The following is a 17,054-nucleotide window of genomic DNA, read 5'->3' as shown; positions in this document are numbered from 1 at the left end:
AGCTTCCATTTTTGAATTCCCAGCTGTGTGTATTGAATTCCCTTCAATAAAGTTGGAAAACCCTTTGTCTTTAGTGGCATTTTAAAAAACTATATAGAATGGAATAAAACAAATGAAATATGTCGACCATCGATTGTGTCACACTCTAGCATCAACCCTCATCAACAGCCCTTAGGCGTGTCCCTGTTTGTTCTTCAAACGTGGCCACAGCCATTTCTCTCTGCTGATTTGTTTGCAGCTGTCTGCTCTGTTTGCCTCACCTGCCCAACGTTGATCCCTCCCTGTCTGTGATCCCACCCTGTCTTCTCCCTCACCTGTGGTAACTACACTATAAATTAATCTGGGACAAACACGCCAAGGCTCAGCTCACAAATCAACTCGGACAGATAAAATCTAATCCCACCATCTAGGTAAGGATGACATCCACAGCAGACCGACTGGCCCATCAGCAGGCTAAGGAGCGAGGCATTGGCACCAACAAGCAGGCAGTGAAGTTCAAACAGCAGGATTATGAATCTTTGCGGCAGCAGTGTTTAAAACGTGGACGTCTTTTTGAGGACCACTGCTTTCCGGCTGAGTCCAAATCCTTGGGTTTTAACGAACTGGGACCATACTCATCCAAGACCAGGGGAGTGGTCTGGAAGAGGCCGACGGTAGGTAGCCACCGGGGCTGGGATAATATCTCCTCAATTCTGTGTTATGGAACTAAGATAAGGTTTTTCAAAATAAAGTAATTGATTAAAATAACTATATGACTAAATATTGACGAGAATTAAAAGTTAAACAAAAGCAACCTTTTAAGGATTGGTTTCTGTCACTAAGGAATCTAAAATTGAGGGTTCAGGGATGGCAGATATAGTTCTAAACCACTCAGTGACCTTCTTAACATGGGAGAATAACCCTGGTGCCTGGGTTGAGATATTCAGAGGTTTTAGAACGTGATACTCAATCCTTTCAGCCAGAGGTTAAGGTATGAATAGCACCCAGTGAAACTTACCATATAACTAAGGTTCTCAGGACACAATATTTAACTCGTCCCTATCTTAGTCTTAAGAGAACAGATCCTTTGCTACTAAACTTTTGATCAGACCATGTAACACAAAGCACGGATTTGAGCCTTCAACAATGAAACCAGACCTAGAATTGTGTCTTTTGAGAGTAAAAAGAAATGAATACTGTTCCTACTTAGAGAACAACCAGTTTTCAATGACGTATACTTCTTTTCTCGCTCATGGTCTAAAATATTAATGTTGAATATTTAATCATTGTTGGAATGTCTCTAAAAACTATGATCAAATATTCAACTCCTTGTTTTTATATAGGAGCTGTGTTCCAAGCCTAAGTTCATCGATGATGGAGCCACAAGGACAGACATTTGCCAAGGAGCTCTGGGTAAGTGAGGGTTAAGATAATGGATGCTGGGGTGTTGTTGCTTTTAAAAGGAAGCCACAAACATCCATGCGACCATTCCCCCAACCAGCTGCTATTAAAGTTGCAAAAGGAGGTTTGTTGGCACATGCTGTTTACAGCACGGCCGCACTGCGGTGAACACCACATGTTGCCTAATCTCACAACATGTATCTGCTCTTCGCTGTGCAGGTGACTGCTGGCTTCTGGCTGCAATAGCTTCTCTGACTCTGGAGCACCAGATCCTCGCTCGAGTGGTTCCTCCTGGACAGAGTTTCACAGAAAAGTATGCCGGGATATTTCACTTCCAGGTCAGAAAAAAAGACTTTTCTCATCCGACCGCATTACGCATCACGTTTTCAGGATTTTTAACTGATCTACAGTCACAACGAGTGAGGTAGTGAAAAACCAAAACAAATGTTGAAAGAGAACAGTTGAATTATCCTTTAGTGAGCTCTGCAGGCTCAACTGAGGCATGGGGTGAGTCTGGAGGGGTAATGGTGCTTTTCCACTATATGATTGGCTCAACTCGGCTCGACTCTACTCGGAAATGTCCTTTTGTACGCGACACACACAAACAAGTGATGAGCAAAGCAATTGTTCTTCGGGTGAACTGAATCATTAGAATCAGTTAATTAAAAAAGATTAGTTCAGTACTTCCTGCACAGACTCAGTCTGACACTAGTCACTGAACAGAATACAGCTGAACGGGTCAGGATTCGGGTTCACGATCGCCGGCTTTCGGCAGTGTTGTCGCTAAATACACCAGGCTCCTCTGTTAAATATTGAGATTTTAGAAATGTTCTTGCTAAATGTTGGAGATTAACACATGTTTTCAGGATATTTATGTTCGGCATTGTTCAGTTTGATTCTTGTTTTGGACGTCACTCACGCGCACGACTCTTCCAGTGACGACACTCGCTGCCAATCAGTGGCCGGCAGTCTGTCAGCGTCACATTTTAGTATCGCCTCAGCTCACTTGGAACCTCGCCAGAGCAGGTGCCAAAAAAGTACCAGGTACCAGAGTAGAGCCGGGCCGGGCCTAGCCTAGCCTAGCCTAGCCGAGTCGTGCTAGAACTGTATAGGGGAAAAGCGCCATAACAGTGTTTTGGCGACAGATGTTACAGACTGGATCTTTGAATAAAATGTAAGTTTGAAAACATGTTCACTAGTGTAGGACAAATACTAATCAATTACTAGTTTGGAAGTACAGTAAATGCAATGATCATTATTGCAAAAAGAAATTAAAAGAGTCAAAGCTTCAACTCACATATTCTTCAGTTCCCTAAATGAAGAACTAAGAACTATGAGAACAGTCTTCTATCATCACCACCAGGAGGAGGTTGAAGTCATCTTGAGTTTTGTATCTAAAATACGACAAACCACTATAGCACAGACGATATATAATACAAATTGTCTTAGTCATAATGCAGGATAAAAGAATAACCTTGTCAGTTTTAAGTATTTGATGTTGCTGATGGTAATATTTCTCCTCAGTTCTGGCAGTTTGGAGAATGGACAGATGTGGTGGTCGATGACCGTCTGCCCACCAGAGATGGAAAACTGCTGTTTGTTCACTCGGCACAAGGCTCAGAGTTCTGGAGCGCACTCCTGGAGAAGGCCTACGCTAAGTACAGACGATTCCTGTTTTATTAATGCATCTGCGATGGACAATATACATGTACAGTTACAGGTAGATGTGTTTACATCTCTCTGTGTCTGACAGGGTCAATGGCTGCTATGAGGCGCTGTCAGGTGGAAACACGATTGAGGGTTTTGAGGATTTCACAGGGGGAATTGCAGAGATATACACGTTAAACAAGCCTCCACCAAAGCTCTTTCAAATTATCCAGAAGGCCCTGAGCCTGGGTTCACTGTTGGGCTGCGCCATTGATGTGAGTCTTATTTTCCTACTCATTTGCATGCAAACAAATGCACTAAGAGTCATGTCGTACTGGTGGAATCAGAACTGAAACGTTTGCTCTCTGTGTTTTCAGATATCCAGTGCCTATGAGACAGAGGCAGTTACTGCTTCTAAACTAGTGAAAGGACATGCATACTCAGTCACTGGGGCAAAAGAGGTACACTAACTTTGTCTTTTACTGCCTGCAAAGCACAAAGTGAACTCTTCCTCTTTCCTTCAGGTTAGTTACCGGGGCAGAAAAGTTCAACTGATCCGTGTCAGGAACCCGTGGGGTCAGGTGGAGTGGACGGGGCCTTGGAGTGACAGGTAAATATTTATATTCTCTTTACATACACGATCAGGTACAATTGGCTATTAACACTTTCTAAATACATGGTTATTTCTCAAAATAGATCCAGGGAATGGAACTACATCAGTAAAGATGAGAAATCAGACCTGTACCATGTGGCAGAAGATGGAGAATTTTGGTAAATCTTCCGTCGTTAAACTTTCACTATTGATTGACGTAACAAAATGTTCTATGATTTAAAGAAAAATGAGTTCCTCTTCTCAGGATGTCCTACTCAGATTTCATCAGACATTTCTCCAAACTGGAGATCTGTAACTTGACACCAGACACACTGACCAGCGTTAATGTCAAGCACTGGAACCATTACCAGTTTGAAGGGATGTGGAGGGTTGGCTCCACTGCTGGTGGCTGCCGCAATCACACAGGTAGGGGGAAAAGTCATACGTACATTATGGGAGTGAGAAGTTCTGCTCTTATCTATATATATATATACATATATATACATATATATATGTATATATATATATGTATACAGACCTTTTTTATGTGTTACAGCCACGTTTTCATCCAACCCTCAGTATGTGGTGCGTCTGGAGGATGTGGATGATGATCCTCTGGATGACAAGGACGGATGCACATTTCTTGTGGGGCTGATGCAGAAGAACGGACGACAGAAGAAGAGGCTTAACAGCGAGCTTGAGACGATTGGCTTTGCCATCTATAAGGTGTCACAGAATGATTGATTTTTTTTTTTTTTTACAGTACTGTGCAAAAGCCATTTTATTGTTTTAGCAATGCTATGACCATTAAATATAATTATTTCTCAATCGCCAAGCCAGGATGTCCATGTGAGCTCCATAAAGGTTATATATGTGCTGACAATATGGGTCCCAGGCAGATTTGTCCATGGTTTTCATAGTGGTCCCACCCATGTTTACCCATGCCCACTAAGTACCCTATCCAGGCTACCTGGATATAAGTGGGTATAAGTCTTGAAATGGGCAAATTATGCAGGCCCAATATGGTTTCTTCACTTAGAACCCATACTGTCAACCTGACTATAACCCTTATAGGGCCAAATGCAGTTTTAAAATAACACATTTCTTTTGTCAAAACCCCAGCCTGTACACAATACTTGCACATGTTGTATGAGTTAAAGTCATTGACAGCTTTCTAATAACCGCAACCCAAAGTCCCAAATGATTCCAATCCAAATGCCACCGTTTGACAGACATAAATACAATAAGTTTTTGACTTTTGCACAGTATTGTGCACACTCACCGACCACTTTATCAGGCACATGGAGCGCCTAATAATGAAGTGTTCTGTTCTTCTCCATCTGCCTCAAAGATACTTTGGTTGTAATGAGTGGTTACACCGAGTTACTGTTGCCTTTCTATCGTCTTGAGAACTGCACCACACTTGTTATTTATTCTTTCAAACTATTCCTTGTTAAAGGTCAGCACTTTCTTCCCAATTCCCAATTTGTGCCTAATAAAGTGGCAGCCTACTGTGTACACACTATTCTGTATTTGACCTTTTTAAATATTTCATTAAGGTTCTATAAACTGTCTTTTTCCTTGTTGCAGGTGCCAGATGAGGTCTGTATTTCAACTGCTACTTAAATCTCCCATTTTAAATGCAAAACATACATCACAGGATTGTGAATTTCCTCGAATGCTGCATGACATCCCGCTGATAATAACAAAACCTCCTCTGCTGTTAAAACTTCAGTGCAAAGGCCGCAGTAATGTTCATCTAGGTCCAGAGATTCTGCTGCGACAGAGAGCTGTGGCCATGAGCAGCAGCTTCATCAACACACGTGAAGTGTGTGACCGCTTCCGGCTTCCCCCCGGGGAATACGCCATTGTGCCATCAACGTTCCACCCTCACAAGAATGGCAACTTTGTTCTCAGGGTGTTCTCAGAGAAACAGGCCGCAACCAGGTACATGTGCTGGTCTGGTGACCTCAGGGGAAGCTGCAGCAGATCTCAGAGCTTTTTCTTATACACCCATCTAGTGGCCACCCGTGTCTTTATTACTTGTAATTTCCTTACACTCCAATAGAGAGTGCTCAAACTCTGCATTTCTATTTTTTCCAGTCCACTGGAGGAAGACATCGATGCTGAAATAGAGGAGGTGAGAGAATCCACAGAATAACTAGCAGTCTTCATACAATTTTTAACTACATTTTCATCAATAAATTGTAAAAACAAGTTGCTTTACACACGGAATATTAACTTCAACATGTACAACACTCACACTCAGAGGTGTCTCTCTTACAGAAGGAGATATCTGAGCGTGATGTGGATCCTCATTTCAAGAATCTCTTTAAGCAGATCGCTGGAGACGTATGTAGAGGGACAAAGACATGAATGCCACGTATCCACAGCTATGAACAAAACAATAAGATGTTTGTTTTTTTCAAACAGGATATGGAGGTATCAACCTTTGAACTGGTTAGAATTTTGAACAATGTCGTCTCCCACCGTGAGTAACTTCAAAATGGATTTGAGTAAAGACACTTTTCATTTTCCTTTACTTGACACAAGCTTGGTTTTGTCTCTTTCTCTTGCAGGGTCTGATCTCAAGACGGACGGATTCAGCCTCGAGACAGGTCGACTTATTGTCAGTCTTCTGGACGTATCCTCTTTAAAATACAGAACATTAAAGATACAATGGACATTGTCTGTCCTCCAACCGTAACAATGTACATAATAAATTCAATTGCATGTTGAGCTCTTAACCAACATTTTCCAGAAAGATGAAAGTTCCATGTTGGGACTGATGGAATTCCATTTGCTTTGGAGCAAAATCCAGAGATATCTGGTAAGTTCTGCTCAGTGGTGTCTGAAAACCAATTACGTCACATGGGAAAACCTGGCCTCGCCTACTGTGTAAACACAACTCATGGGTCACACAGGAGATCTTCAAGACTCACGACACGGACAACTCCGGCACCATGAGCTCCCACGAAATGAGAGGCGCTGCCACTGAAGCAGGTACCAGGCGTTATGACATGAGGAGTCCTAATCACCAACGGCCAACAAATGGTCGCACATTCATTTACACACACAATAGTTATTGTGACAAGATATTATGCAAAGCTGCTATCCCCTGCTGCATTTGACCCAGTTAAGATTCACGGACACTTGCTTTTCTGATAAGAAAAAAGAAATAAAGAATTAAGACTATAACTTTGCCAGGACATATTTAAGTTAGTTCAAAGAAGCACATAAGAACAGCTTGATCATTTGCTGGCATAGATGATGGTGTGTTTGGTGTGTCTCGTGTGTCTCACAGTGAGTATAGCTGCTAGACTGGATATGCCAGTTAGACTCTGTCTCTGTATAAACACTTTGCCAGAGGAACAAAGTGAGCAAGGGGCGGGGGCTGTGCAATATGACTCATCCATTGTGATTGTCTGACACACTTTACTTCCTCGTGATCATCGTCTATGTACATGGTTTTTTTTTTTTTTTCTTCTTCCACAGGTTTCCATGTTAACAGTGCCGTGCTGCAGGCCATTGTCAGTCGCTATGCCGACGCTCAGTACGCCATAGACTTTGACAGCTTTGTGGCCTGTCTCATCAAACTGGAAATGCTGTTCAGTGAGTATAGCAACAAACACAGACACGCCCCAGCACAAACTTCAGCATGCACGACAACTCACACCTCTGTTTCTTCAACAGAAATGTTCAAGTCTCTGGAAAGGGTTGACACAGGGAAGATTGAGCTGGACATGCAACAGGTGTGTGTGATAAAGAAACGCCCACTACAACAACAACAACAACAACAACAAAAACAACAACAGCTTGTTGTGTAACTTTGTCAACGTTCCTTCACAGTGGCTGTGCCTGGCGATCTACTAACTCTGGAAGCAACATGATATCATGATATCATATGAGTGGGAAGATGGGCTCCATACAGTTTATGATCCATTCAAGAAGTCACATTTCATGTAATCCGATTAATGAGTGGGGCATTGCATGTACACTGTAGTTATTTAAAGAGAATACAATATTATGTAAGTTCAAGGGAACATATCCCTCACACACAAGAACTTGATGAATAAAAAGTATTTTGCAACTTAATAATGAAACATCCATGAGTGAAAATGAAATTCACCATATATATATATATATATATATATATATATATATATATATATATATATATATATATGTACATATATAGGATATGGTTAAATAGCATTTTCTCTTTTGCATTTGGTGTTTTCGCTCTTTAAGATGTTGCAAAACAGTTGTTAAATAAAAAGAATTTAAAAAAAAAAGAAACTATGGTATTCGGACTCTCCCTCTTACCAAAACTCCACCTCATTTTTCATGTGTTATGTGATAAAAATAAAAAAAATAAAAAAATCGTGCAACCACAGGAACGTCTGGTGTTAAGTTGCAGACTCGGGATCAGATTGGACGTTGAGATCTATTCCCACTGTGGAGCAGCGCTCAAATTACAGCTGCGCAGACTGTGGGCTGACACAAAGCAGGTGTGAGTCAGGTGAAGCTGCCGAGCTGCGGGCGTGGAGTCAGACTGTTCCTCTTGCACGCACACGAGACACAACCTCACTGTCACACACACACACAAACAAACCCAACACGCACACAGTTCGCGATGTCTGGCATTGCAGCAAGGCTTCAGCACCAACGAGAGCGAGCTCACGGGATCGGAACCAACTCGCACGCGGTGAAATACCTGAACCAGGACTTTGAGTCTCTGAGGGACAGCTGTCTGGAGAGAGGGCGGCTGTTTGAGGATGACAACTTCGAGGCTCTGCCCTCATCCCTTGGCTTCAAAGAGTTGGGACCAAACTCCTACAAAGTTCGGGGCATCACATGGAGGAGACCCAAGGTGGGTATAATATACATGAGGTTCAGTCATTTCTCCTCACAGCCTTTGTGATTCATTCATCAAACATGTATCTCTCATAAAAATCATTTTAGTTGTTACAGAGATGGCAATTTATTTATTGATTTATTTATTATTATCATTATTATTATGAAGTATAGAGAAGGCTAGAAGGAGTTGCACTGTGTTCTTGGTGGATCTAGATAAAGCTTGGGTGCCAAGAGAGGAACTGTGTGGTATTGTGTGATAAAGTCTGGAGTGACAGATGGGATTAAGGTGAAGGTGGGAATACACCAGGGATCAGGGCTGAGTCCCTTGTTGTTTGCAATGATGATGGACAGATTGACAGATATGTGTGGAAGCCTGTTTCCGCCACTTGGAAAGAAAAGAATGCATATCAAACAAAGTCATCATTATGAGATGCTATATCATAATAAGGAGATAGTAGACCCAAAAAACCGGCTTCCATAACCTCTGGTGTTTCTCATTTGCAATAGTTGATATATAGCATCCACCCAGCTGCCTTTTTGTGTGTTTTCTATAGGTAAGGTTAGTTTTAGGGTAAGGCATTAACTGGTTATGGTTAACGTTAGGGGTAACGCTTTTTTTAAGCCGTAAACTGTGTGACTGTGAGAGGATGCCAGCTTTTTTTTAATGTGAAGCACATTGTGTTACGGAATGTGATACACACATACACTTTGAATGATTGATTGCTGCATATCGACATAATGTCCGTGCACAGCACAAACACACTCAGAGATGTTAACACCTATAATTAAAGGTTTTAACAAGACAGTTATCGTTCTCAACTAATATTACTATTTTCAATCGTAAAAATGTGTTTGGCCACATTGGAAGTTAATATTTTAAAGATGTTTAAACAGCACTGGTTAGGGTTGCAGTACAGAGTGTTAAGTCACTCATTAACTAAGTTTCCCACCCCACTGTTTTGTAAAAACTGCCACTTGTATTGTTTTCCTGTAACTCGTCAACACCCAAAAACAGTCTATGCTTTATGAGCAAAGAAAGGCACAGCTATGTGAAGTAGTGGTGGATAACGTGTTGTAAAAGAAAGTTTAAAAATGTCTCTTTTCTGTCAGGAAATATGTTCTGATCCAAAGTTCATCATCGAAAATGCTTCCAGGACGGATATTTGTCAAGGAGCACTCGGTGAGAGGCACGCACACACACACGGTCCCTGTATTTATTGTCACACAGTATTTGAATGGCTTTGCATGCATTTAGATGTAGCTCTGCCTGTGTCATCCTGCTTATCTGTTTTGGGTTGGTTTTTTTTTGTATTCTGTAATTGGCAGTATAACATACAAAAGAATCCCAAGCGCTGACAGCAGCAAAACCTCCAGTCGGACACAATGTCTGCATGTTGTATTTGAATTGCTGAGCTATGTGGAGAATTTAAGAATTTAAGAGCGCCTCAGATGTGTGAAGCTGAGATGTATTTGCAAACAAACTGCAATCTTCTTTTATTTTGTTTGTTTCTGCTGGTCTTCCCGAGAGATACCAAAGTGTCTTGTCTTATCTAACATTAATTTATCTAACATTTGTCTCCTGTAATTTGTTTGCAGGTGACTGCTGGCTCCTCGCAGCCATCGCCTCCTTGACTCTGAACAAACAAGTTTTGGCTCGGGTCGTCCCCCATGACCAAAGCTTTGACGACCACTATGCAGGCATCTTTCACTTTGAGGTACAGTCCTTGGACACCCGCAACGCGGCTGCATTTGTCTCGTAATGCACACGAGAAGAGAGTTTGATTTGTCTCTTCTGTGACTCTCAGTTCTGGCAGTTTGGTGAGTGGGTCGATGTGGTGGTCGATGACCGTTTGCCCACCAAAGATGGAGAGCTGCTGTTCGTTCACTCGACGGAGGGCTCAGAGTTTTGGAGTGCACTGCTGGAGAAGGCCTATGCCAAGTATGCAGGAGTAGAACCTCTGGATTCACATCTGTATGTTTCAGTGACTCTGTTCTCTGGTCTCATCCGTCCTGAACTCTTTGACCTCTAGGCTGAATGGATGTTACGAGGCTCTCTCTGGAGGCAGCACCATTGAGGGTTTCGAGGACTTCACTGGAGGCATCGCTGAGAGGCATGAGTTGAGCAAAGCTGATCCCCATCTCTTCCATATCATTACGAAGGCCCTGAAAAGAGGCTCTCTTCTGGGATGCTCCATTGATGTTTGTTTGAGCTTCTTGTTTTACTCTGTTGAAGATTTCCTTTTGGTTTTCTCTTGGATCTGCCGAGTAAATCTTTTAGAAGCAGTATGTGTTACACAGGTTTTCCCTTTGAATCTCAGATCACCAATGCACATGATTCAGAGGCCGTCACATATCAGAAACTGGTGAAGGGCCATGCCTATTCAGTGACAGGAGCAGAGCAGGTGAGCAAATGTCTGTCTACTGTACATTCAATACATGTATATTAGGCTGCAGTGGGTATTACATACAGGTACTGTACCTGAATGATGCCTCTGAATAATAAAATGAACTTGATGATAATCTATTTTTTTTTTCAGTATTCTAGTTTACCACGATCCAAAAAACATACAGGTTACATTAATGAATGTAATAATCTGCTTAAAGGTGTTAATCTGAGGGCTATAGATTGCATGTCACTAACTCTCAACTGGGATTGGCTCTAGCTCCCTTGTTCCCTCTCAAATGTTAGGCAGTATACTGAATGGATGTGCAATTGTGGTCATTCCTACGATAGTGTATGGAATTGTTTTAGGTGTGGTTGTATCAGTGCACCCACCACTCACTCAAGCTGTAGCTGTAGCTTTTTCTTGCCATTGCACAACCTTTAATGGCAGGAAACAGAGGTTTGTAAACCTGTTAGTTGACTTCTGTTTTTGAATTCTTTCGTTCAGATTTACCTGACACATCATTAAAAAGGGATACTTGAGTAAAAGTACAAGTATTTTACCAGAAAATGACTTTGGTAGAAGTTGAAGTCACTTTTTTTTATAGTATTACTTCAGTAAAAGTCTTAAAGTATATGACATTTACTGTACTTAAGTATCAAAAGTAGTTTTCCGATGTAAAATGTACTTAAGTTTTAGAAGTAGAAGTAAAAGTATAGTAAAAGTGGCAGGGCAAGTTGTCTTTCAACGTGGAAGGCTGTGGGTTCAATTCCTGGCTCTGCTAGTCCTTGAGCAAGACACTTAACACTGTGTGAATGGATGAATGGCTAAACTGTAGTATAAAGCAGCCCATCAACACTAGAAAAGCTCTATATAAATTTAGCATCGCTTCTTCTGCTGATTTTATTTGGTAGTAACGAGTAACAAAGATAGTTAAATGTAGTGGAGTAAAAGTAAAAGTTGCTAAAAATATAAATAAAGTAAAGTACAGATATGTGAATGTTGTACTTAAGTACAGTAACAAAGTCTTTGTACTTTGTTACATTACAACACTGCAAACCGGCATGGATTTTAAAATCTGTATTTTCTTTGATAATGTGTAATGTATGATCATTTTACTTGTTTGATTGAGATTAATTGAAGCCTTATTCTGTGTCAGGTGGAACACAGAGGAGACAGGGTGCAACTGATAAGGATTAGAAACCCGTGGGGTCAGGTGGAGTGGAATGGTGCCTGGAGTGACAAGTGAGTGTTGTGCACGAAATTGGGTATAAATGATCCATGGTATCCAGGAATCTCAAACTGACCTGGGGGCCACATGAGCTTCATGTCTGGTCAGATGTGAGGCCGGTAAACTGAAAGAAAAAATCCACCTGTGGGGGAAAATAAAACAACTGTTAAGAAAGGAGGGGCGAAAATGATATCACAATATTCCATCATGCAGCAAAAATGACATTCATGATGATGTTTCACATCATTTGAAAATAAGGGTTTGTTTTCACAAAGTATGATATATATAGTTCACATTACAAAACATATGTATGATGCAAAATGAATCTTGAAAACGTGTAATCGATTGAAGGGCCGCAAGTTTGGGACCTCTGCTAATCCCTTGGGGCTCCACTGAAAACCAAATCCTAAACATAAAGGCTCCACCCCATAATATAACACACCTGGTAGCGATTAGCCAATCAAGCCTTTGTACAAGGTCGAGAGCAGAGTGTTCATCAACAGTGAGACAAGCAGTTTAGCTGTAAAAAGAAAACCGAAATTGCAATTATTCAAATATAGTTCAGAGATAACAGCCAAAACCTCACATTGTAAATGTAAATGGACCTTATTACATATAAACTAGTGGTTCTCAAACTTTGTATACCAGAGCTCTTGTAGTGTGAGAGATAAGGTGACACAAATATTATTATCTATGTAGTCGTTGGACGACTACAAACAGAACAGTATTTTCCTCTCAAGTACCACCAGAAGACGCTCGTGTACCACTGGTGGTACACGCGCCACAGTTTGAGAACCATGGATATAGACGTCACCACATTTCAATACCTAATCAGATTTAGAAAATTGAGGTAGATATTATTTACAAACTCAGTACAACACTCTTTATCCACTTTGCGCTTATTTGATTTATTTGTTGATATTATTACTCTTGTCAGGGTTTAACATTTTAGAAGTGCAACTCTTGGTCTTAGGACCAGATTATTGCAAATGATGCTTTAGGATTTTAACAGTTAATGGGCCCTTTGCACATCAGCCATGTTCTTATGTCACAGCAGGGACGGCAAAGTTTTGTTTACTTCCTCAGTTTGACGGTGCACGTCGGCCCGCGGCCACACTGTCTGTGATCAGTAACACAACATCTGAGCGTGCACCGATAACACTGAGTGGAAAGTGTTAGAACACCATACAGGCACTTTGCATGTAGATCCTGTAGATAGAGCAACTGCCATATACAAATCTGACTAAACACTTCCATTGTTCTGCAAAGTCATTTTATCTGGTTTGGCTTGATATTAGACTGGCTGAGGAACTATTCAAATGAAACGAATGACTCTTTGTAAAAGCATGAAAGAGAACCCAGCCTATTTGAAGCAGCTATTGTACATCCTTTGAGTTTGAGGGTTAAATTAAGTATGTACACGTCTGTTATGCGCGTACACCCCATACGTACACACCCAGTGAAATGGCTGGTAGATCCTGTTGTCAAACAGACTCTGGCCCTGAAGCTTATTTTTGTGTTTGAAGCTTATGTACCTGCCCATACTACCAGCTGAACAACTCCCCACTGTGTAAAGCTCCAATTATGAGCCTGTTCTTGTACTCTTTGTACTTTTTCCATGTCCCTTCTTTTCTAGTTCTTCCGAATGGAGATACGTGAGTGACGATGATCGAGAGAGGCTGTCGCACCGCTCTGAGGATGGGGAGTTCTGGTAAATGTCACTGAATGGGATTTCTCCACCATTTCCTTTCCACTAAACGTAGTTTCATAGTTGCCCCTTAATTTAATAAATAGTGATGGCATAAATACAGCAAGGGGGAAATAGACTTGCTGCTACTGACTGTGATATTGTCCAGAAAACAGAAGTCCTCCGCCCTTTTTCCACAGGATGTCCTTTTCTGACTTCCTCCGTCAATACTCTCGCCTTGAGATCTGCAACCTCACGCCCGACGCCCTCAGCGACGAGTACGCGAAATGGGCAGAGACAGAGTTTGAAGACACATGGAGAAGGGGAGTTTCAGCCGGTGGCTGCAGAAACAACCGTGGTACAACCAGTTTTACAACATTGAATCCATTGCTGGTTTATGTGTCATGAACCAGCATGCAGACCTCATTAACAACTGCTACCCTTCCTAGATACCTTCTGGATGAATCCTCAGTTTGTGATAAAGCTGGAGGATGTGGACGATGAGCCTGATGATGGGGAGGAGGGCTGCACCTTCATCGTGGGCCTGATGCAGAAGAACAAGCGTCGCAGGAGGAAAATGGGGGAGGACATGGAGACCATTGGCTTTGCCATCTATGAGGTTGGCAGCTGAATTTAACCTGACAAATTCAGTCATAATAGTTGTGCCTTCTATTCCGTATATTCTTACATTTCGTTTTTATATTCTTGCAGCTGCCTGAGGAGGTATGTACGCAAAGATGAAGACACTTCGTACTAGTGAGCACAAATAAAAAGAAATAGGTCAAATATAGTGTGCCTTCGTGTGACCACGTGTGCACGTGTGTGTTAATCCAGTACTCTGGCAAAAGGCAAGTGCACCTGAAGAAAAACTTCTTCCTGCGCAACTGCTCAGCCGCAAGCTCCGAGACGTTCATCAACCTGCGGGAAGTGAGCAACCGCCTCTGTCTCCCCCCCGGGGAATACCTCATCATCCCCTCCACCTTTGAGAAGAACAAGAACGGAGACTTCTATGTGCGGGTGTTCTCTGAGAAACCGGCCGATTTCCAGTATGATCATTTCACCGAGAAATGCCATTTCCTAATGTCAAAGAGTGCCGTATTATAATCAGACAGCGATCCTCAATGATCAATGTGACTTCTTGCTTTCAGAGAGATTGATGACCCGGTGGACAGCCATGTTGAAGAGGTAAATCATACCCCTCAATGTAGGCTTGAGTTTCTTATGACTATTGACGTCGACGTGTGACCCTCTACTTTGTCATGTGCAGATTCATATCGATGAAGATGACATCGGCGACAGATTCAGGAGTCTGTTTGGACAGCTTGCGGGACATGTTAGTGAGCTTCAGATTTGGTGCATCATCTCATGTGGTCCTGATTCGACTTTCCAGCAGTTCACAGTGTCTTCGTCATGTGTTTATAGGATGTGGAGATTTGTGTATTCGAGCTGCAGAGTATCCTCAACAGAGTGGTGGCAAGGAGTGAGAAAGAGATTTTTTTTCCCCTGCATTGTTTCAGACATCAATGTGGACCTGACACTCAACACATGTGCTCCTTGTGTTTTATTCGTCCCTAGGAGATGACATCAAAACCAACGGGTTCAGCCTGGAGACTTGCCGCAACATGGTCAATCTGCTGGATGTATCCTTCCTTATAATCCTGTATAATCTGTGTAAAATAAAAAAAGAGTTGTTGTTTTTTACCGAGCCCAAATGAACAAACTAATCAGAGTGCTTATATTATATTTTAAGGCAGAAGCTTACGACGCTAACAAAGACCAACAACGTCCTGTCTGGTTTCCGATAAGTAGCTGTATTTAGTCGGTGCATTTTTACATGCATGTTAAAAGTCCGATTTTAGTCCGACTAAGACAACAATTCAGTTTTCTTCAGCGTTTCTTGTAAACACGTTAGTCCGACTAAAATTGAGCTTGTCTTAGTCGGACTAATGTACCTGGATAATGCGACTCATAGTCTGATTACTCCTGCATGTATACGCTTAGTCAGACTAGAGACTAGAGTGTTCTGCACATGGACCAAAATTTCCTCCCCGGTCTTTGACCCGGAAGTAGAAGTAGACAACGTATCTATGCATCGCTCATCAGGTCTGTAAAGATCAACAGGAAACTGATTTGATACGTGCTAGGTTATAGAGAGATACTGCACCACCTACGGAGGCGGAGCCAGACGTACAAGGCCAATACATCGATTTATCTGTATATACAGTATAACACTGACATCAAGGGAACCCAGTGAGTTTGACTCTCCTGTTTGTTTTACCATTGCAACATAGTCAACCTGACATATGATATTGTTGGAACCTTCTTTACACATTACACTGTTTGAGGGCATGTCACCATTTTTCTTTAACGTTTTCTTAAAAGAAAGATGGAAGCGGTAAGCTGGGACTGGTGGAATTTAAGATCCTGTGGACAAAGATTGAGAAGTTCCTGGTGGGTTCTCTATTTTTTTTGTATCAAATTGAACACACCTTGCACACGGTACACACTTAATGACAATGACATGGACTCTCTATTAGGACCTGTACAAAGCGCGAGACGTCGACAAAAGCGGCTGCATGAGCACTTCTGAAATGAGGATGGCTGTTGAGGATGCTGGTGAGTCTATGCTCCACAAACTAAGATGGATTTAAAGATTGACATCGCAGTTTAGTGTGTTTTTTCCACATGAACCCTGACTTCACCGTGTTGAATTTTGGCAGGATTCTCTCTAAACAACAGCCTGCATCAGATAGTTGTGGCCCGCTACAGCGATTCAAACCTCTCCATTGACTTTGACAACTTTGTGTGCAGCCTGATTCGCCTGGAGTCTCTCTTCAGTGAGTTTTTTTTTTTTTTTTTAAATCGTACTGTTCATGCACACACCGTGAGCGTCGTGACCCTCATTCTGATGTTTTCTCTCCAGACACCTTCAAGGCCCTGGACAAGGACGGCAATGGTGTGATCGAGCTGGGTTTTAAGGAGGTATGAGTCCATTTGTGATAATGAAAAGAATGAATTTATGCACCACAGACTCATTTGTATGCGTGTGTGTGTTTTCATCCACAGTGGCTGAGTCTGGCGATGTTGTAGAACATCTCTGAATGTTTTCACTTGAAGATTCCAGATTTGCGATGGAGCAAATAATAATTTATCACATCTACAGTATATCCGTGAATGTCTTGAGTTATCAGTTGATACACATTTGTTTTGTCTCCCAAACATATTAATGAGTTTATTTAGTTTGCTCTTGAATAAAATATATGTATGATCACA

The 17,054-nt window shown here is 41.8% G+C and overlaps 1 protein-coding gene across 1 annotated transcript; it reads left to right on the top strand.

Annotated features, from left to right (window-relative positions):
* The first annotated feature begins 344 nt into the window (after positions 1-344).
* LOC131474338 (uncharacterized) lies at positions 345-17,054 on the top strand. Its single transcript, XM_058652149.1, is given in 42 exon segments — positions 345-653; positions 1,323-1,392; positions 1,600-1,718; positions 2,905-3,038; positions 3,134-3,488; positions 3,552-3,637; positions 3,724-3,798; positions 3,885-4,045; positions 4,176-4,345; positions 5,210-5,221; positions 5,355-5,566; positions 5,723-5,759; positions 5,906-5,971; positions 6,053-6,110; positions 6,199-6,263; positions 6,381-6,449; positions 6,544-6,622; positions 7,115-7,231; positions 7,313-7,371; positions 7,469-7,480; positions 8,017-8,020; positions 8,128-8,492; positions 9,590-9,659; positions 10,076-10,194; positions 10,285-10,418; positions 10,510-10,678; positions 10,798-10,881; positions 12,023-12,108; positions 13,731-13,805; positions 13,982-14,139; positions 14,231-14,400; positions 14,493-14,504; positions 14,616-14,827; positions 14,930-14,966; positions 15,049-15,114; positions 15,204-15,261; positions 15,357-15,421; positions 16,164-16,232; positions 16,319-16,397; positions 16,502-16,618; positions 16,705-16,763; positions 16,848-17,054. Coding segments are annotated over 42 exon segments (4,425 nt in total). The 5' UTR covers positions 345-416; the 3' UTR covers positions 16,872-17,054.

This window comes from Solea solea, chromosome 15, assembly GCF_958295425.1.
Source record: "Solea solea chromosome 15, fSolSol10.1, whole genome shotgun sequence".
Taxonomy (NCBI): Eukaryota; Metazoa; Chordata; class Actinopteri; order Pleuronectiformes; family Soleidae; genus Solea; species Solea solea.
Note: the sequence above shows the minus strand (reverse complement) of the source record. Positions and strands in the feature narration are given on the sequence as shown.